Source organism: Plectropomus leopardus, chromosome 4 (assembly GCF_026936395.1).
Source record: "Plectropomus leopardus strain MGB_pleo_1.0 chromosome 4, ASM2693639v1, whole genome shotgun sequence".
Classification (NCBI taxonomy): Eukaryota; Metazoa; Chordata; class Actinopteri; order Perciformes; family Serranidae; genus Plectropomus; species Plectropomus leopardus.
Genome location: NC_142179.1, coordinates 32,738,482 through 32,759,712, shown reverse-complemented (window position 1 = coordinate 32,759,712; position 21,231 = coordinate 32,738,482). Strand labels below are relative to the sequence as shown.

Below are 21,231 nucleotides of genomic sequence, written 5' to 3'. Positions count from 1 at the left end.
TGCCCTTGACAAATACCACACATAGTAATATAACAACCTAAACTGAAACTAATGAAAAACTAAATTTAAAAACTTAACATTTCTAAAACACTAAAAACTAAAACAAGTAACCCCACTGTGAAAACTAGCTGATACCAATTATAAAAAAAAGTTGTTGTTGTTTTGTTTTTGTTTTTTAAATGTATGTAAAAGTTCTAAAAAAAAAATCAACTGAAAATAAAAATAAAAAACGCAACAAAAATAAAAGCTAATAAAAAACAGAAATAGAAAAACCATAATTACTCAGCTGGGAGCCCTGCTTTGTTTTTTCAGCAGTGCGAAATTGGAAGTCTAAATTGAAGAGTACATAGTTTATTTAATTTCAAATTACCATGTCAGTCCTATTAACTTGTGTTTTACTTAAGCAGCTCAGGGCCAAAAGAGGGCCCAAAACATGGTCAAACCGTGACTCAAGCTGTTAGCCGACCGTCCGTGAGGGGGCGCTAATGCAACAAGTCAGTCGCCAAACAGTCAAACTTTACCGGGGAAGAAGAAGAAGGTAGCAGGTGCCTGAGGTGCCTGCTTCTTATCTGTTGCTAGCTGTCCTCTGGGTGAAATTACAGGTAAGACCTGCCGAGTAATAACAACATGTATTACCGCCCACTTAAACAAAGCCTCCGGTGTCCCCTGTCTCGTTAAATATGACACTAGCACGTTAAAAGGAGATAGGAGATGCTGATATTGTTTTGCTAACTTGTAACGTTAGCATAGGTTAATCAATATTTTGCGCTGCCTGGTGCTTTGACGACAGTGGTGAGGTGTAGCTACGGTGTAATACCTAACGTAAGGTTAATGGTTAATCGTTAAATTGGTCTGTTATTAAAAAAAGGCATCTCTTTCTGAGGTTGCAGTAATATAGTAACCTACATTATGCTAACACAGCTAGCTCCGAAGCTCTCTGAACCAAACTCGGTTCAAATTTGTAGATATTTTTACTTGACTTTCTAATAAGTCCCACAACTCTGTCACAATTCAATCACTTTTTGGTTGTCTACAAATCTTAATACTCACCCTGTCATTCGGCACATATGTGATACCTCATATTTTGCATATTTTGACAAGTGATGGCTATAAACGTCTTGAAGGCTGTAGTCGTTTCGGTCAACCACAGTAAACTGTGTCCCCCACTTAAAGAAAAGTTATTCAGACAGGTTCTGTTTAGTCGATGATTTATATTCTGAAACTGCGATAAGACATTTTATATTCGAACAAGATTTTAAGCACTGCTTTAACAGTTTTGCACCTTTGACTAATCGCTTCCTTCTGTTCTGTGCGTGCGTAGCTTTCTTCTGCATTATCTAACGTGTAAGTTAACTGTCAGGGTAAAAATGTCACTTAACTGTATCTTTATTTATCTCCATTTAAAGTCAGAATCTGCTCCTTAGAAGAATACAACCAGCATTTAAGCAAACAGTTGCATAGCACTCAGAATACAGTCAAAAAGTTGTATTAAAGAAACAAAAATGTATATAACTGGATATAACATGCAAAGATAAGTCATATAAACATTGCTGTATAAACACTATAACTCTGACAGTACTTCATCCAACTCATTCGGCTTAAACTAACCAAAATAAAGTCATCACATAAAGGTAATTGTAGATACGGCTGTAGATGGTACAGGCAGATGTACAGTATTTTATGTATGACACAAGGTTACAATGTTTTTGCACTATAGCCTCAATCCTCTTTAGGTGTGACAAGGTCACTGAGTCCTAGCTGATGCCCGGCTAAGCCTGAGCTGAGAGGAGATAAACCAGTGAGCAAGAAGCCAACTCCAGTGTGTTACTACAGTACAACACAAGCTGCTGACCAAGTGCACGTCGTGACTGGGTGGAAAGGCAGAGTTTACTAGGACTTGTAATTGGGAGCATTTGATTGTAATCAAGGCAGGACACTGTGTAAACACCCTCTCTTCCCGACTGCTCATTTTCACATGCTGTCTTCCTTGTCTGCCTGCCAGGATGGCACAGTGGGGGGCCATATTCTCAATAATCGCTGCTCTGGGAGGAGCAGCGCTCTTAGCCTCCGTGCACAAGATTGATGAGGGACACACTGGAGTTTACTACAGGTGAGACTGCAGCACATGTTTTTATTTTGTGCCTTAGTGTTAAACTGCACTGCTGTAGAACTGAGACTATAAAAAAGAGCATCTGCTTCAAATGTGTTTGCCATAAGCAACTTAACTGTTAAACAGTGACCATTGTAAATACTTGGGCATTGAGACTGCCAAAAAAGCCAGCAGTGATTCTCTGTCTCTGTAGCTTCTTAGTTGCAGAGTTATTTATGGTCTCATTACTTGCACAGACATACAATAAATATCAGCAACAAAGTACAAGCGCCCATTGTTTTCCAGTGAAGCTCTGTAAACTTGAGGAGCTGCCACTAAAACTGGTTTCTCATGAGTCATGACAGTGTCATACAAGAATAAAGCTTGATTCTTATATCTTTATCACTGACTAATGAGCTTCCTCTGCATGTAGACAGTCAGGGAAGGAATATCTGTACTTGCCATCAGCAGTAGCATAAACAGTGAAAGCACCTGAGTCGTAACTGCTGTCACTAACTAAAATACAACTGCCCCATTCTGTCTCCTAAATAATGGCTGTCTCAAGTCTAAACATTTGGGTTAAAACCCAACATTTTAAAATGATCTTACTACACATAATTAGAATATTTTTTTTCATATTGAGCTAAATTCCCTCAGGTTTATTCTGTTCATGCAAGCATACATTTTCTGTGTGTGTATAACACAGGGGGGGAGCTCTCCTAACCACCACCAGCAACCCTGGTTTCCATTTAATGCTCCCATTCATCACCACCTACAAGTCTGTTCAGGTGAGTCAAGATCCCAAATCACCACTAACTGTACTGCAAACAACACCCTCTGTCCTGTGATCCTTAATTCAGATAAGTGAAAATAACAACCGTTGATCAGACATGAAACAGATACTGAATGTAGGCCACAGAAATATTATTATATTAAAGTAAAATTTCACTTTTTGTGTGTGTTTGAGAAAGAATGAGAGAGATACCAGTGACTTTAACATATATAATATTATTGCTATTTTTTTTTTTTAAAATTCTGAATATTTATTGATTCTTTTCATTTAAATGTGAACTGATTGATGTTGATGTGTAAGTGAAACTCTGAAAGTAAAAGAAAATAATGGACTCAAATATCCAACACTTTGCCCAAAACCTTTGTGAACAATCTAATGTTTCTAATCTAATATTTTTAAGCAGATGCTAATTCAACATTTACTCACAAATGCTCACTGTGCATTATCACATACACAGTGAGCATGTGAAAGGTTTGTGCAGAACTGTTGTTAAAATAGTTACTACGGGGCGACAGTAGCTCCCCTGGTAGAGTGTGTGGTGTGCACTACATGTAGACTGAGTCCATTTCGGCAGCCTGGGTTTGAGTCCTACCTACAACCTTTTTCAGTGACCTCACAGTGTCCAAAGGAAAGGTTTATAAGAGGCCTTAATTCAAAAATTAAAATCGAGTGTATTCTGGCCACCAGGCTTTTGGAACCTGATCTAAACTGAATTGTGGTGAATGCAGAATGTGACAATGTCTACTGCATGTAATCATAGCTGATCCCAACTGCGAATAAAACTAAATGAGGATGTAGGAAAATCAATTGGAATACCTTGAAATGTGGATAAACCTCTCATCATACATATCAGCTCATCTTTTAAACACACTTCCTGAACTGTATCCCGCAAAATAGCCTTGTAATACATTTTTGAAAGTTATAACGTTGATTTTTTCTTGTTATAGAGGTGTTCATTCGGCTTTTAGTGTTTTTGCATTGCACTGTATGATACTGACCAAGATCTCCTGTCGTTGCATTTCTCCTGCATGTATAAATGAGATCCAGGTTTTTTCAGTTTAACATATAGAGTTGTCTTGATTGCGTACCATGTTGATGGATTTACTAACATTGTTTGTCTGGTGTTTTTATAATGATGTAAAATAAATTAAACACGAATCTTTGTTTTTTGCTTCGCAGACGACGCTGCAGACAGATGAGGTGAAGAATGTACCATGCGGCACAAGGTAGACATGCTGTTTTGACTGGCTTAAGTAATATCAGATGTGGTCTCGAGACTTATTACACTGTGCGTTCATCTTGTACCTGACACACTCCCTACACACTGGGCAGAGTATTGCACACTTAGAGGTTCAGCCACACACATGTGAACTACTGGCATCACCCAGACTGAATACACAAACTTGTGATATTGTCCAGGTGTTTTGGATAAAAGTGGCTGTCAGGATAGTTCATCTTGTGTATTTGCTTTCTTTCAGTGGAGGAGTGATGATTTACTTCGACCGCATAGAAGTGGTGAACTACCTCGTTCCATCAGCAGGTAAGCTCACCAGCGTTCAACAGGCCTTTAAGGCTGCAAACAGCACCAGTACAAAATGTGGGATTTTTTGGTGTGGTCGACTGGACGGTGTATCAAGGAAGCTCAGGAGGCAGAAGTCCTTGCAAAAAAGGCAGTGATTTATTAAAAAAAAAACCTGCAACAGAAACAGAAGAACAAAAGTCAGTGGAGGCAAGATCAACTGAATAGAAAAACCATAGCCTCTTAGCAAGCCGCAAGCAAATTATTCACTCCTGAGTCAATGCCCAAGGGTGAATACTACGAAGCCAGTTCAACAGAGCCAGGCTCTCTTTGATCGAGCTGGCTCAACAAACGCTGCGGCTTCAGTCAGAGCCACGAAGGTGGTTATCAACTGTCTTTATTAACTCGGGCTTTCTGCTTCAAACTCTGTGCGTGTTCACAGAAAACGAGTCAAAAGACGCGTCAACTGTCCTGTAATAAAGGAGACGTATAACTCACTTTAGTTTTAGGTCAATATCAGTATTTAGTTGGCAAAGCGTAAACAGTTATACCAGAATAACTTCATTGATATCCCTAGGATGAACCACAGTCCCCAAATCCTCTATTTGTCACCAGGGCCTGATCACAGCCACAGCCAGGGGAACTATTTTGTTGAAGTCTGCCCAAATCAGAAAAGCGCTTTATGCAGCTTAAATTGTTTTCAGGCAACCTTTGAATCACCTGTCCTTAGTACATCCAATATTTTGCTGTGAAGTAAACGCACAGATCTGTACCTTAAAATCTGCCTAAAAATGAAATGGACAGGCAGGGGGCACTCGCTCTGGCTCTTATTGAGTTCTAGAATCTGTTTCCAAATAGTACGTTGGCCACAGGAAACAGAAATATGTGTGGGTGTGGGTATATGAGACCCTCAGAAAGAGGGAGTACCACCAGCTGATCCAGGAGTTTCACCTGGATGATGGTTGGTTCAAGGTTTATTTTAGGACAATGTGTCAAGGAAAGTTTTGCAATCTGTTGTCAGTCTTTGGGCCTCATTATAGTAAGTAAAACAATAGAAAGTATTGAGGCGACAAGTTGTTCAATTACGTCTTTACAGCTTGCCAGGGGCGACGTGGAAAGTGAGCTTAATTTCACAGAACCAACGTACGTACTTGTTATTGCTACCACAGAGGGCCTGCCGCTCTGTTTATCTACTTGGACAATGAGAAAAGAACTACATTGACGTTGAGCGCGTTTTCTGCTTTGAGTTGATGTTTTTTCAACCCGAGGTGTTCAGGGCGCTCCTGCAAAAATGCAAGGTGCTCAGCAATGCAAGAGCACCAAGCAAAATGCTTCACTCTCATGAACCCTTTTTACACAAGCAGCATGCCTAGCATCTGAGATCCCTCTATAAGGTCGCAAAAAAGTCTCTTTTTGAGCTGCCTTTGCATTTTTACACAGACCCAAACAGCTGCAGCATTATGCCACTCCAGTGTGTGATTTTAGGCAGCATGCTGGCACTGCGGAAGCCAAAAGGGGTGTGACGGATGTGACATATAACACAACAGTGTCTACCTCTAGTGTGACTTGTGACATACGGGTCAGCAGCATGTTTTTAACAATAATGTGGCAATAACAACCATTTACTATTCCTGTTATGTGGAGCCTAAACTTGTCCTCTGCTTGGAGGTTGAGGAACTCCAGAATATTTTTTAAATTATTTTTCCAGTTTGCTGAGATTTACGGCTGCTGCTCTTCTTTGAGTTAGCTGCATGCATAACAAGTTGTCAACCCAGTGTAGGAAATTAGCTCCAGCCACCGGCCAGATGCCGTCAAAATATGAAAGTCGGTGTTAGATTTCAGATACTAAATAATGATTTACTATTGAGTGGCTGGTGAATTTAAACCTTTATCTGTAAGTTGCTAATAGATGTTGACATTTAAAGTTAATTTCATACCCTTGTCACACCCGTCATGCACACGGTCCTTTCCTGCCAGCTGTCCTGTTTTTACAGAGACCATTTTTGGTGCTGCTACTACCTGCTGTTGCGGCTTTAGGGCGAGACAACTCTGGCCCCTCATTATGCAGTGACACTTTTTATACAAAACAGTACTGTAATATAAAGTAGCCTTGGTCAGGCAGTGTGAAAGGGGCTATTGGAAACCATGACACAAAGCCACTATGAGCTGCTAAAACCCTCTTTGTCTGATGCAGCTGGGTCCAGCAGAACCACATACTGCATGTGTGTGTTCTGTTTTTGCTCTTCATTGCTGAATTGACTGAGCACTTGTTTCTTTGCCTGCAGTGTACGACATTGTAAGGAACTTCACAGCAGACTACGACAAAGCGTTGATATTCAACAAGGTTCACCACGAGCTCAACCAGTTCTGCAGTGTTCACTCACTGCAGGAGGTCTACATCGGCTTGTTTGGTAAGTGCTGCAGACTGGGTGTAAACTAACTACTGATTTGAAACACCTCCTCACAGCTATTTATATGGTACATCTCCATAAACAGCATGCTGTCAGCCCACAGGTGTGGGTTCAGTCAGTCAGTCAGTCAGTCAGTCAGTCAGTCATTTTCTGTAACCGCTTGTACTCGTAAGGGTCGCGGGGGGGCTGGAGCCAATCCCAGCTGTCATCGGGCAGAAGGCGGGGTACACCCTGGACAGGTCGCCAGACTATCGCAGGGTGACACATATAGACAGACAACCATACATACTCACAGTCACACCTAAGGGCAGTTTGGTGTGGGTTCAAAACATCTTAAATGTTTATGGTTATTCTCATTAGGTGGCCAAATGCCACATTACACACAACAACTGCTCTGCACATGGACTTAGCTGGCAGAATCTCATGCACTTTGCTAAAATGAGCCCTGCTGTTGAGAAGTTCTCCTCAAGGGCTTTTACCAGAAAATGATGTTTTTGTTAAGCTTCAGAAAAAAGTAGTGGTTTAGGTAAAATGAAGAAAGACTTCTCCCATCTGCGTTAACCCACACTTGTGAATGTTACAACCTATCCCCCTAACCAAAGTCCACAGAAGGTAAACATAACCATGGCATAATGATGACACGCACACACAACATCATAATCGGGGGGTGAAAAGACTGTTTACAATTAGCAAAGCTAAAATTCCTTCTAGCCATGTTAGAATGAATTCAGTAGTGACAGTGTATTGGTATTTCAGTTCTGACCAGTAAAAAAACTTTTACTAATTTAAAGTAGTTTTATGGTATCAGTCCCTACTTTTGAGGAACCTGAAGAAACATCCTTTATGCCACCACGTCGGGTTTAGCTGTGGTTGGAGGCATTATGTTTTCGTATGGTACGTCCATCGCATTTTTGTGAACACGATATCTGACAGAATGCCTCAAGGGAATTTCTTCAAATTTGGTACAAACATCCCCTCGGACTCAATGATGAGCTGTCATGGTTCAAAGGTCAAGGTTACTGTGACCTAGGGTCCATCTCAGTCTTGTGAACTAATAACTCAGGAAGGGATAGAGGGAATTTGATTTGGCCTCACAAAACATGTTGAGTTTTCTTTGCCAAAACTTAAGAATTCATTTATTTTTATAACAAAATCTTACACAAATAGGATAAAATGAAGACATTAGATATACAAAAGGTCAGTTTCACCGTGATATCATAATAATCCACAAAAACATTAATCATCGTCATAAGTCAGCAACAAGGGGGAGACATTTGGTCAGATACTGAATTAATGACACTAGTCTTGGGTGTCCACCTTGAGACTGTGCTGATTGTATAGATCTTCTGTGCTGCCGGGGGGAAGATGTGTGTGTGTGTAGGATCAATGATTTCACAGACATGGATGTTAATTGTAGATGCAACTTGATTGCTTCACACGGGTAAACAACTGCGAGGCGATATGGCCATATGTTTGTTAAAAGCAGACCACTTAGTGGTCAATATTGATAATGATCCCAGTACTGATATCATTTGTATTTTAAAGCAATTATTGCCTGATACTAGTTTGTTGACTAATATTGATTTTGTGCATTGCTGTGGCTAAAGTAACTTGACTGAAAAGTAATTGTCATTAATAGCATTATTCTCTGCATTGTCTCCATACTTAACATTTTTTTATCTGAAATCTCACATGAAACGTATGTGTCTTCTGGGTGCCAGATCAGTTGAAACATACTTTTTAGGTTTTGGATTTTATGTTGTGTGACTTTGACTTGTCTGACATAATCCATTTAAGGAGACATTGAATTAAACGGAAGTATTTCTATTGAAGGTTCATTTTTGTTTGTTTGTTTGGTTTTTTTTAAAATCTTTTTAGCTCACTTACTTGCCTCTCTTGTACTTTATCCCTGCAGACCAAATAGATGAAAACCTGAAGTTAACGCTACAAGAGGATCTAACATCCATGGCACCTGGACTTATCATACAGGTACAGTGAGACCACCAGAGAGACTGCAGTCATCACAAAGTTAGTCAAGTCCAGGAGGTGAGATCAAGACCGTCTGACTGACAAACTAGAGCTGGAAAAGTTAAGATCATGCGTTTGGTGCAGTTTACTGATGACTTAAAAAAAAAACTACCCTTAATTCTTAAGATCTGTTAAATTAGCTGCTTTTGTCATGTACTTAACAAAAAGTACTTTTGGGTACCAAAATCCAGATACCAGTATTGGTTTAACCCTTTGAAACCTGGCTTTTATTCTTTCAAAAACATGGGAAGAAGGCAATAAAACAACAGAGGAAGGGATTATGAGCAAGAGATAAGTGGTATGTACAAGAAAATTAACCTCTAAGTGAATTTTAAAAAGGGAAATGTATTTTTAAAGACAAACATAGAAATTACCTGGAAAAGGTGATTTAAGAATTATAATTTTGTAACATAATTTAAAATAAGAAAAGTTTTTTTCTAGCCTTTATTTCTTTTTTTCCCTCAGACATTTTTTGCTAGGTCTTTTAGAAATAATCTTGTAAATTCAATTATTTGTGAAACATTTATTACAAAGTTGCTTAATACCTTTTTTCCCATGTTTTTGAGAGAATTCGCACCAGTTTGCTCAGAGCTCAAAGGTTTGAATACTTGTGAAATGCATCTGAAAGCAGCACAAGTAAAGTAATGTCGTTCCAGGCTTCAGAGTGTTAAAGTTGAGCTGTGCTCAACCCTAGGTGTCTGGCCCTTTGTTCAGATGTATTCTGGGAGATGTCGTCACAAACTCTGTCATCACTATTTATTGAAAAATCCAGATATACTGGACTGACAAAGTAACACTTGCATTTATTGTGTTAAACTTAACTTCAAAGGTGGGGCAGCTCAGTGGATAGAGCGGGCGGCCCATGTATAGAGGCTGAATCCTCGCCGCAGCGGTCGCGGGTTCATCTCCGCTCTCGGCCCTTTGCTGCATGTAATCCCCTCTCTCTCCCCCTTTCACACGTACACTCTCTTCTATCAAATAAAGGCAAAAAAAGCTTAAAAAAAATACTTCGAAGGTTACATTTCTACCTTCGTCACGATGTTTTGTCTCCTATGAAAGATACTTGAAATCGCTAAAAGACTGCAGTACTGAACCAGAGTACTTAAGCTGTAAATAGTAATGTCAACCTAATGAGACACTGTGTACAGACTCCTTGATAACAGAAGTCTTTTTACAGTTGCAGCGTTAAACTGGTGCTCACAGCCTATAAAAAGCCCCTTTCTCTGAGACCTTATTATAACAGCACATGACATGGTTTGTCCCAGGAGTTTGAAAAGGACTACATTATGACTGACTTTAAAAGGAGCCTGAGTGGTTTTCCCCCCCTCTTGAATCCAACCCCCCCATTCTCACAGAGGGAGACACATTTCACTCCTGAGTGTAAAACACTTAACTGGGCTTTAATACTGTGGCCTAATGTTTCCTGTAAATCTCTAGAAACAGTTGAAATAATAATTGCACTTCTTTCCGGGAATCCAATAATCCCACAGTTCAGAGGGGCTATTAAACAAAAGCCTTCTGTCTTGGGACTCCTCTCAAACTGTCTTCTTCTACTTCTAACCTGGTGGGGAAAACCTCTTCCAGGAGTCATGTTGCTGTTAACACTCATGCTGTCTTTATCTGTCTGCTTCAGAGCTGACTGTTTATTTCTCTGTCTGTGTCACAGGCGGTCCGTGTCACAAAACCCAACATCCCAGAGAGCATTCGCAGAAACTACGAGCTCATGTGAGTTTTCTTCTTTCTTTGTTATTTCCCGTGCCTAACATGGAATGTTCCCTGACCCCTTATAGAGCCTGTGTTGTGTAATTATTTTCCCTCCCAAGTGGACAGACCTAATGTTCATCTAACTCCCCCTGCCTAGTCTGTAAGACTCTGCTGTTTCACGTCAGTCTGAGAGCATCTTACTTTGGATCAGCACCATGTGTTTAGTCACAGTGGATGTGATAAAGAGGAAATTGAGGATTTACAGTTAACTGGTTGTGAAGTTCATGGAAGCACTGTGAGGCATCAGCCACTGGAGAAAGCTGAAGTCTTTACGTCAGATGCATACAATGTCAGACAAAGGACAGAATGTGGATACTGTTTTAATTTAAAGTCAGGCACTGTGTCTGACTTGTGGCCCAAAACCTACACAAAGCCTGATTGATGCAACATGCATGTGTCAACGGGTCCAATTTGTCTACACATGTGTTGATTTTATGATTTAGTGGTTGTGGTGGGTCTTACTCAGTGTTGTGTTGTATAGTGGGGGAGGGCCCTGCTTCCCAGGAATGTCTACAGCTCTTTATTGCAAATCATGAGCTGTAACTTTCCTTCACACAGGGTCTGGCTCATACAATTTCTCATTTTGCCTGTTCCCACAGTACATGTCACACTTTTAACAGCACAGGGTTTCCTGCACATTAATTTATTTGTGGTGCCCCACCATGATCAAAGCAGCTGCTGTTTCAAATATATTTTTTTGTTTTTGGAGCGGGGCCATTTATTAGGGATGGGGATTGAAACCTGGTTCAATTGAGGACCAAGTTCTGCTTTTTTCAAAACCTTGAAATCAATAATGTTTGAACTTGCTGATGCCGCTGCGGAGTCCTGTGGGTCCTATAACGTAACATTACATCTCAAGTCGAGTCACGTCATTTAAATCCAATCACTGGTCCGCATTCATCGAGTGGATTAGTGGAGTAAGACAAAAACAAACAAGGAGGCGTGTTCTTCTCTGCACAGCGTTTAAGGCAGCCTCCTACAGCAGATTCAGACCATCCAAAGCACTAACTAATGCTATAGAGTGTTTATCTCTGTGCATTGTGAAAACACTGTAACAGTAGGGGGTAGAAAATACCAAATTAAAGCACATGGCTGAAGTGCTTAAGACCCGCTGCAATGGGCCTTCACATGTGTTTTTTTGGCATTCAGTTGTGCCGGCTAGCTTTAGGCTCTCCAGCTGTGCACAACTGGTGAAAGATTGTGCTTGTTATTCTGCCCTCTCTGTGCATGTTTTAGGTTTTGCATGTCAAGGGTTTCACATTGAAGCTTCCTTCTGAGTCTCTGAAACATGTTGATACTCTTCTCCTTGGTGGTAGGCCCCATAGTCATAAACAGAACTGGGTGGCTCTGACAGGTTTGTTTTAGCATCTGAATCAGATGCAATATGTGTGTCACTGAGGTCCACACAGGTGAGAATTGCTGCATTAGGTGTCTGCCTCATGGTTCACTTAGTTTATCATCGGTGAGCTCTGTAACAACACAAATGATGGTCATTAGTTTCAGTAATAGCAGTCATAGGGCTGGTTAGTTAAGGTTCAGTTTGAGACTGCATATTTTAGTCCTCTCCTCAACAATCAACTCATGTCCAGAAAAATGCCATGATAGTTTTTGTAAGACCCAGTTTGTTTAAACTTCCCAAATAAGGCAAAGAGCAGGACAGAGACGCAAACTGTAGCCAAAACTTGTCATAGCATTCAGGTCCGGCTTTCTCACACTGGCGATTAGGCACACAGTCTATATGCTTATTTTCCATTGGGCTTCTTTTAAATGTGACCTGTAACCCTGCAAACTAACATAGTCAATGATGTGCTATTAAACATTAGAAGTAATATTCAATTATTGCTGTACATGAAATACTAGTTAGCTGGCCATGCTAACAAGTACAGCTTATATTTACAGGAATTAAAAATGTGCTGTTTATGATTTAGTGCAACACACACACAAACACACACACATGCGCGCACACACACACACACGCAATTAACTATTTAAAAGACACACACAAACACACAAACACACTTTGTTACACAACTGAGTTTTTTCACTGGCACTCACTTCACTGTAAAAAGTGAACCAAAATGTCAATACATAAATCAAGCTGTGTCCCATCTGAGCGCTGAAATTCTCCCACTTCCTGTTGAAAAAACTGTCAGTGTTGGGAATGAGTCAGATAGAATCACTGTTAAGTAGTTAACTGAGACTGGAGGGGATCATCATTTTCTGTAGACACCTCCATCAGTCGGCTGTTTTCCAAAAATATTGCATAATATTTTGGCTTTTCCATGATTTCTTCATTTCCCCAAAATTACTCACGTTTAAGTCTGTTCGCCCTTCTGGTTATAGTTATTGTTTTCAGTAACTACTGTCAGTTAAGGTTTATTAGATGTTAAATAATACTTAATTTGAATGTGGAAGTTGTATTCTCATATGCTTGGAGGAGATTTATATTTATTTATTTATTGCAACATAGGTTATGGGTACCAATTAACCATCAATTTAACTGCTGAGGTCTGCAGTGACATCACACAATTTCCTTTTAAAACAACACATTTATCTGGTAGATTACACAATTGAATATCTTCCATTGAAGCCAGACATGAATATGAAGAAGCGAAACCTAAATTTACTGTGTAGGCGGAGTGTTTTTGTCCATGTGCCCATGATGACACAGGATGGTAAGACTTGGAGTGTGGGATTGGAAGCTTGGAAATGAAAGTATTCTGAGGTTTTAGGCCCAGTTTCCATGTCTTACTGACTTGGACTTTCCCAAAAGTTTGCCATTTGACTTGTGGACTTTTTTGAACACCTTTATGCACACTATTGGGAAATCTGCAATTCAAAAATCAGGAATCTTAAAACACATGCACACACAGACACACACACGACAGCTGCCAAGAACAAGTTAACATGCATAAACAGAGCTGTGAACACCATGTCTACATCGTTATGACCATGTCTTGATCATTGCCAAAGAATTGTCATATGCAAGTTACAGTTTATCAGTTTCTGACTGTACACATTAATACCATTCACGTCAGCATCCATATCATAATTATAAATGGTTATTCAGATTTTCCTGAAAGCTCTGATAAATCTAACAAGATTCCAAATAAGGCAAACAAATACGGATCCTTTAAGTTGCCAGTCCAACGTTTAATGTATACAGACTCTAATTTAATGAATGTAGCACCGAGTTTAAAAAATACACCGTTTTTAATCATGACATAACCATCTTACCAATCATACAGTATCTTAAGTCATTCATGTGAATGCTCATAATTCTCAAACATGACAATTTTTCCATCGCAACTTCTTCAACCTATATGACATGAGGACAGCATCATTGTGAAACTCGGATTTTAAGGGGGTTTGGAATTTTTAATGAAAGACTCTCATAATCCTTCTGACATGCCATCTATGTGGTATGCATGTATAACAAATGCACTGTAAGTACAAATATTAAAAGCTTTGTACACCCACACAGGAGTTTGGAGCTGATGTCTGCACATGAAAGTTGGGAGGAATTATTCTGGAAATGCTGTCACACCACTGATACCCTTTTTCCCACCAAATTAGCTCTGATTCTTGAATCAATGTTGTTCAGGATTCTTGGAACCTTTGTGCTCTCAAGGGAACCAGATCACATTTCTGCCAGTTTTAAGCAGAGTCATTGCGATCCAGGATGTTTCATCAACGGAGGGCGTTGCACAATAGAAATAATCTGTCAAAAGAAAATGGCAGATCACGCTGATTAACTGCGAGCTTCTGTTCTGTTGTCGCAAGTACTTGTTTTTATCCAAAAAATAAGCATTCACCAACAAATAATAAAAAGAAGATCATTACATGCAAGACTTCATCCTTTTTTTCCAACCTGCAGAAAATGAAATGCCCACTGACGCTGTCATGCTTTGCAATTCAGGCCAGGAAAAAACTGATATTTTTTGTCTCCAGCTGGGGACCAACTTTCAGGTTCTTGACCACTTTATTTGTTGGTTGAAATGCTCAGAACGGTTCAAATTTGGCGCAGGAATTAGAACTGAACCTGTTCGGTTTAAATTTAAAAAAAAAAAAAAAAGACCTTAATAGACATGGATCATTGAAAGTGCTTGAAATGATATATTTTGTGATAGAATAGATATTCACATACTTTTTCACTTCATGTTAATAAAAAGGCCACATCCTGCCATTTGCACTTGGGTTTCCTGCAGTTGCATCATAGTTTCACGCACACTTCAAACGTAAGTTCAGTGATGAAGGGGGAAACACGCAAACAAGCAAGAAAGCTGAAGTTAAGTGAACCTTCAGCTGTACCTGGAAAATGTAAAAATTCATAAGTCACTAAAGACATTACAAAGACTGGTTTGTTAATGATCTAGGGAACATCCATATGGTCTGATGCAGGGCCTGCAGCACATCAATAAAAGTTCATGCTGTGGGTGAAGCAGCTTTGATGAGCCATGTTGTTGGAGCATCACACTGGAGCGTGCTACAAACAGTAATAAACCTTGAGCCGTCTATCATACTATGCCATGTTGGTTCCTCACATTTGAGGCAGATGTCAAACCATCCTGCTTTGTACATGTCCACAACCTCCTGAGAGGAATAATCAGTGAGAGCAGGGAGAATATCTGTCTGTGTTTGTTTCTGCCTCTGTGTTTGTGTTTTAATGGGAAAGTATGCGTTTTTGTCTCCAGGGAGAGTGAGAAGACAAAGCTGCTGATCTCTCAACAGACACAGAAGGTTGTGGAGAAGGAAGCAGAAACTGAAAGGATCAAAGCTGTGATCGGTGAGAGAGGAAAAAAGAAAACCATTAGAGAAAAGTACGTTTAACAAACTTCCAGGTTGAAAATGGAATGATTTTTTTTTGTTTTGTTTTATAGAGGCTGAGAAAGTGGCACAAGTGGCAGAGATCAAGTATGGACAGAAAGTCATGGAGAAGGAAACAGAAAAAAAGATCTCTGAAATCGAAGGTTTGTATCCAAGAACTCACATCCTCCGCTGAAGTAAAAAGTACCAAGACAAGAAAATAAAAATGCTACATTACAAGTTAAAGTGCTGAATTCAAAATCCTGCTTGTCCCGTCTATCACATTATTAATTTCTTAATACTGATACCAACCAGAGAAAGATTCAGTGGTGTACAAAATAATGTAAGAGTTACACAAAAAAGGAAGTTTGAAGACAGGTTCCCCAGCCAGAACCTGTACAACGTTTTTCTAAGGGTTAGGGCTGGGGTTAGGCAAGGCTGGGAACAACTGGTTTAATCTTATCAATGTGTTGTAATATATAACCTTTAATGTGATATTTTAACCCAATAATTATTTTATAATATAAAATGGAGTAGAAGTATCAGAAATTGGAAAAGTTAGTACACGGACCTAAACATTGCACAGTACTTTACTAAATGTAATTTACAGGGTTCCTACAGTCATATAAAAACATGGAAAAGTCACATTACCAGGCCTGGCCAAGTCATGGAATTAGTAAATATCATTGACATTAAAAAAAACAACCACAACTACATTTTGTTGTGTGTAACAATTTTTTTTCTGTGAAGTTTTCAGTAGCTACCCTTATATATAATGTAACTTTACAGCAAATAAATTTTCTGCAGCCGTCAGTGTAATGTAGCTTTAATATGCATCAATGTGTGACGTTTCATTTACCATCACATACGTGTCTTCATTTTCTCACTGCCCTCCGTATGTCTGCCAGCTCGCTGAGAATATGTTTGGACAATCATTTTTTTCTAATTATAGGTCCTTAAAAAGTCATGTAAAAGTTTTAAAATTTTTACCATGAAATTGTTTGGGTATCCTGTTTTCACTTTCCAACGCTGTTTGTATCCTTGAGAGTACCAGTCTTTGATTTCGTGTTACGCCATGAATAATGGCTGCATGATATTTCAGTGTGCCAACTCCAGTCCTGATGATGAGCATGTTGGCTCACTGATGATGTCTCTGGAATATGAACAGAACGCTCATCACTGTGTCTGTTTCATTCTTGTTATGAAAGAAGCAAACATGCAGTGTGTTTGTGCTGAACAATAACAAAGTGGAGATTTGAAGAAGTGCATCTGAAGTCAGTGTGATTAAAAAGAAAAAACTGTTGATTCTGAGTGGATCACAGAGTGGATTTCGGCAGCTGTGCTGTGTACATGTAGAAATGCTTATTTTCTCCAAGTATGTTTGTTTTAAGTTCTGGTTTGCTGTCTGAGTCTGGGACAAGCTGTTTAGATGAAATTCATGTTTGTAGATGTCAGTATTTACGCAAACTTGGGCTTTTTTTCACTAAACCGACCTGTTCCTGTGACTCTGACTGTTTCTGATTCATAGATGCTGCCTTCCTGGCCCGGCAGAAAGCCAAGGCAGATGCAGAGTTCTATACAGCACAGAGAGCTGCAGAGGCCAACAAGGTAAAGACATGACACACACAGGGGGTGAAGAGTCCAGATTGCTGTTTTATGATTTAAATTCTGTCCCTTCTCTTGCAGGTGAAGTTAACACCAGAGTACCTGCAGCTAATGAAGTACAAGGCAATCGCAGCCAACAGTAAAATCTACTTTGGAAACGACATACCCCAGATGTTTGTGGACTCTGGCTCTGCAGGGAGCTCTATCAAGGCCTCCGCAGCCATGGACATTGTTGCTGAGCAGATCCTGGACCTTGATTAGCAAGGGAAGTAGTGGGACCCACAGACCACCCAGAGGTGGAGGACTGTCTGCTGGAGGGCAGGAGCCTGGCCCAATGGCTGGCTGGCAACTTCTCCCTCTGACCCGGAGAAGCTCTTCTGACCAGGGCCCATATTTCTCAAACAGCTCAGAATCTCTGTTAGAAATCACATTGAAAGTTTGACTACAGGCCTATTCGCACAGGACAAGTATTACCAGGGGACCTCAGGTGATTTAGAAATTCCTCCAGGTCTGTGATTCATAAGCAAAGTTTGTGTTTGACAGAGTTTTACAGACATTATTCCCTGGATCTGTTCCACAATCATTTGTAACTCTACACTCTACCACTCTACACAACATAGAAACTTTTTTTTTTTTTTTTGTGAGGGTAGAACACATTGTCACATGTCATCTATTTCTGCTAATGAGTCTCCTGCACCTGGTGTGCTGTCATGACTTTAATTAATAATCATCAGCGCAGGCTACATAATTCTTAGCAGGGAAAAAAGCAGGAAAAAGTTGTGGAGAAGACTAAAAACCTAAATACAACCCCAAATCACAGAGATTCAATTTACACAAGATTAGTATGATCACATGACCGTCTGTCTTTGGTGGAATATGGAAGATAATTTGGTCGTGAATTTTTACTGGAAGGGACAGGGAATTAAGATCACAGACGACCTCCGCATTTATTACAAATTACTAGAGGTCCCCAGGTAGTACCAGCAAGCAAGCAAAACTTTATTTATATAGCACATTACACTCCAGGCGGAAGCACAATGTGCTCCACAAAGTATGAGGTACAAGTTGCAGGCACAAAACAAAGCATTCAACTGACCATAAAAGCGAATCAAATCCATAAAATAAGAACTCAAAAAAATAATTAAGATGAATAAATTATTAAAAGAAATGCAAGTCAGAACTGGCAAAAATGATTAATATGAAATAAAATAGTAATACTTAATACTAAAAGTACACCCTTAAAAGAGGATAATACATATGAATTAAAATGAATAAAAGAACTAACAATAGAATAAGATTAAATAAGATGAAAAAAAGTATTATACATGAGCAAAAATAAAAATAAATAAATAAATAAGACCAAATAATAGTAAAACCATGAAGAGGAAGTGCATTACAGTAGTCCAGCCGACTAGAAATAAAAGAGCCAAGTAGAAATACTAGTCCCTTGCAAATTTGCATCAGAGCTTCTACTGTGTTCTGGTATAGAATGAGATCATCTAGACTCAGAAAATGGGCTGGAATTAAAACAAGATAAAATAGCATAATTGGTGTGTGTGTGTGTGTGTGTGTGTGTGTGTGTGTGTATAATTAGCTCCTTTGAAACTGCCAAGTAGCCCAAACAATCATTTAAAGAAATTTGTCCTGCTGCTGTGCGCCAAATGTGACCAGTCCATTTAGCCACAACATGAGGGATCACTAATGCATTACTACGTTTGGGTTTATACTGTTATCCCTTTACTTTCATGTGTCCTCATTCAGCGTGTGAAGCAGTGATAATTGTTCCGTAGCAGGAAATTTACTGGTAATACATCTTAATTTAGCATTACCAGTAATTGATTTTGATTTTATAAAAGGTCATAGAGCTCACTCCAAACTTTGAAAATGAAGAAGTTCACTCTCTCTGCAGCCCAGTGCACAGCACTGAGGGACGAACGCTGTTGAATGGAGAGATTAGTATACAGTCATTTGAAACTGCTTGATGTTTTGTGAATGAAGCAGTTCCATGCCTGGAAAAAGAGAATCAGTGGAAAGAGCTTTAATCCCGTACCCAACATATTTTACATTCCCAACATGTCCAGGGCAGTAAAGCTCTTTAGTTCTGCTAAATCTTAGTGGATATGGAGTGACTTGACAAGATGAAGAGAGTTATTAAAATGTAGATGCTGAAAAAGAAGGACCAAATATGTCGCTCTGCGGATGGAAGGCCGTGATTTCTTTTTCTGAACTGCTTGAAAAAGACAGGCCCTTAGCAGATATATGTCACTGTAGACAGAACACAGGGAGGATGAATGTACTGTGTGATAGCTGCTGCCTGGCAGATGTAATATCTGTTTTTGTAAAAAAAAACAAAAAAAAAAACACAGGGGACCCCTTGAATAATTATTTTGTGCAGCTGTTTGAAGTTGCTCTACATTTTGCTGTATATGTAGCACTTTGTGTCTCACGCTGTACATTCAGTGGAGAGACTTTATTTGTGCATCTGTTTGTTTTTTTGACTGTTAATATCTGTTTTGCGTCAGGTGTTTTTTTTCCAAACTGTTTCACTTTGAAAAGATTGTGTTGGGTTATGACACCAAAAACAGCTTTTCTACTGGAGTGGACTTGTGACATCAGCTTTTCTCAACAGGCAATTTTCATCTATTTTTGATGATTTAATGTAATGATTTCATGTCTGTCTTGTTAGAATCTTTACAGGATATTTGCAGTGCTGAATTGCTTTGAGCCTTTGGCAACATGAGCCACTGCTCTGGAGGAGAAGAAGTTGTAGGAACTGCAATATACAGATTGATACTAAGGGACTCCAACCTCATACGTGAGAATTGTCTTTAGGGGTAAGCAAAATCTTTTTTACAATAGAAAATAGAAATCTTGACTTGATCTGGACCAAAAACCAAATAATATTTTATTTGTGACCTCTTATGCTCTTTGTGTTAGATGACTAATGCAATTATTTGTCTAAATGTCTAAAAAAAAATGTTAACATTGTTTCCCAGTGATTTTTTGGGAGGGCGGGTGGGATGATTTTATCAGAGGTGTGATGTTGTACAACACAGAATACTTGGTTATGGGTTAATGACAGCATGGAGACAATTTCACATTGAAAACTGACTCATTACATTTTGGAATTGATTCCGAGAACATTGTGTTTTTTGTTGGGGTTTTTTGTAATTTGTTGAGCAGATGCAGTGCAACTGTGAGAAAACATTTTTGTCACCTGAAGCTAAATGGCCTATGCCCAGAATTCACTGTAACCTGACACAACTTCGGTCTATCATTTGTTGTACAAACTAATTATATTATGTGTTCCTGGCACTACTCTGTTGCTTAAAGTCAGACCGGTCAGCCCTCAAAGTGACCTCCAGTTGTCATTCAAACAAGAGTTTCTTTGATCAATTGAGAATCACGAAGACTTGAAAGGCAAATGTTTTTGCACTGATTTCAGTTGTGAATGTGCAATGAAGATTTTGTCATTTGAGAATAAATTACTGTGGGTTATTCTTTGAGAAATCTACTGTGTTATTAAGAGTTTTTATTATGCCTCCGCGCTGGCATTGGCCATACCCAGAGGCGTTTTGTTTTTGGGTTGTGCGTTTGTCCCATTTTTGTGAATGTGATATCTGAAAAACGCTGTGAGGGAATGTCTTCAAATTTGGCACAAACGTCCACTTGGAATCACTGATCAACTGACTAGATGTTAGTGGTCATAGGTCAAAGGTCAAGGTCAATGTGACATCAAAAGGGGCTTCCATTTATTGTCTGCAGAGCAGCTCCAGACTTGATACTTGATGAAATCCCAAGTTTGAGACTTCTCTGGTTTCTGGCTTTGAGAGAGAGTCGCTCATGTTCACAAATGTTTATCTAACTTTCCTAGACATGGAAATAACATATTGCAATTCTTAACTTAGGTGTTATTTCCCTCCTAAACATGAATGGTTGGGCAAAAAATGAATCCTCGTTCTCATTTTTCTAATAATTTTTCTAAATAAACAAAATACATTCAGATAAATATGAATCAAATCCCAAGACAGACAGAAGCAGAGAAACACATATACAATACTTTAAAAAATAATATATATAATACTTCTTAACATTTACATTATTAAAAAGTGGTCCAATAGGAAACCACCGTAATAGCTCTAAGGTGGTTCCTAGACCTTATAATTCTTTTCTTGTACCAGGTTGTAAAAAGGAGTGTAGTAGTGTGAGGTGCTCT

The 21,231-nt window shown here is 39.2% G+C and overlaps 1 protein-coding gene across 2 annotated transcripts; it reads left to right on the top strand.

The window, feature by feature from the left end:
• The first annotated feature begins 462 nt into the window (after positions 1 to 462).
• erlin2 (ER lipid raft associated 2) lies at positions 463 to 20,525 on the top strand. Of its 2 annotated transcripts, XM_042488654.2 has the most exons (12): positions 463 to 602; positions 2,003 to 2,110; positions 2,796 to 2,877; positions 4,062 to 4,108; positions 4,361 to 4,422; positions 6,687 to 6,812; positions 8,728 to 8,801; positions 10,507 to 10,565; positions 15,299 to 15,390; positions 15,485 to 15,574; positions 16,939 to 17,018; positions 17,097 to 20,525. In XM_042488654.2, exons 2-12 carry the CDS (start codon positions 2,004 to 2,006, stop codon positions 17,274 to 17,276), a joined length of 999 nt encoding a protein of 332 aa, XP_042344588.1. In that variant the 5' UTR covers positions 463 to 602; position 2,003; the 3' UTR covers positions 17,277 to 20,525. The 2 variants fall into 2 exon arrangements, with proteins under 2 accessions (XP_042344588.1, XP_087933269.1); XM_088077143.1 differs by lacking the exon at positions 463 to 602 and having other exon boundaries at positions 1,835 to 2,110.
• The last annotated feature ends 706 nt before the right edge of the window (positions 20,526 to 21,231 follow it).

What these genes read in the sequence shown, in the direction of transcription:
- erlin2 (XM_042488654.2), top strand. Translation starts at nt 2,004, where the DNA reads ATGGCACAGTGGGGGGCCATATTCTCAATAATCGCTGCTCTGGGAGGA. An exon ending in AATGTACCATGCGGCACAAG is followed by an intron (nt 4,109 to 4,360) that starts GTAGACATGCTG and finishes GCTTTCTTTCAG; the next exon opens with TGGAGGAGTGATGATTTACT. An exon ending in GAGCTGCAGAGGCCAACAAG is followed by an intron (nt 17,019 to 17,096) that starts GTAAAGACATGA and finishes CTTCTCTTGCAG; the next exon opens with GTGAAGTTAACACCAGAGTA.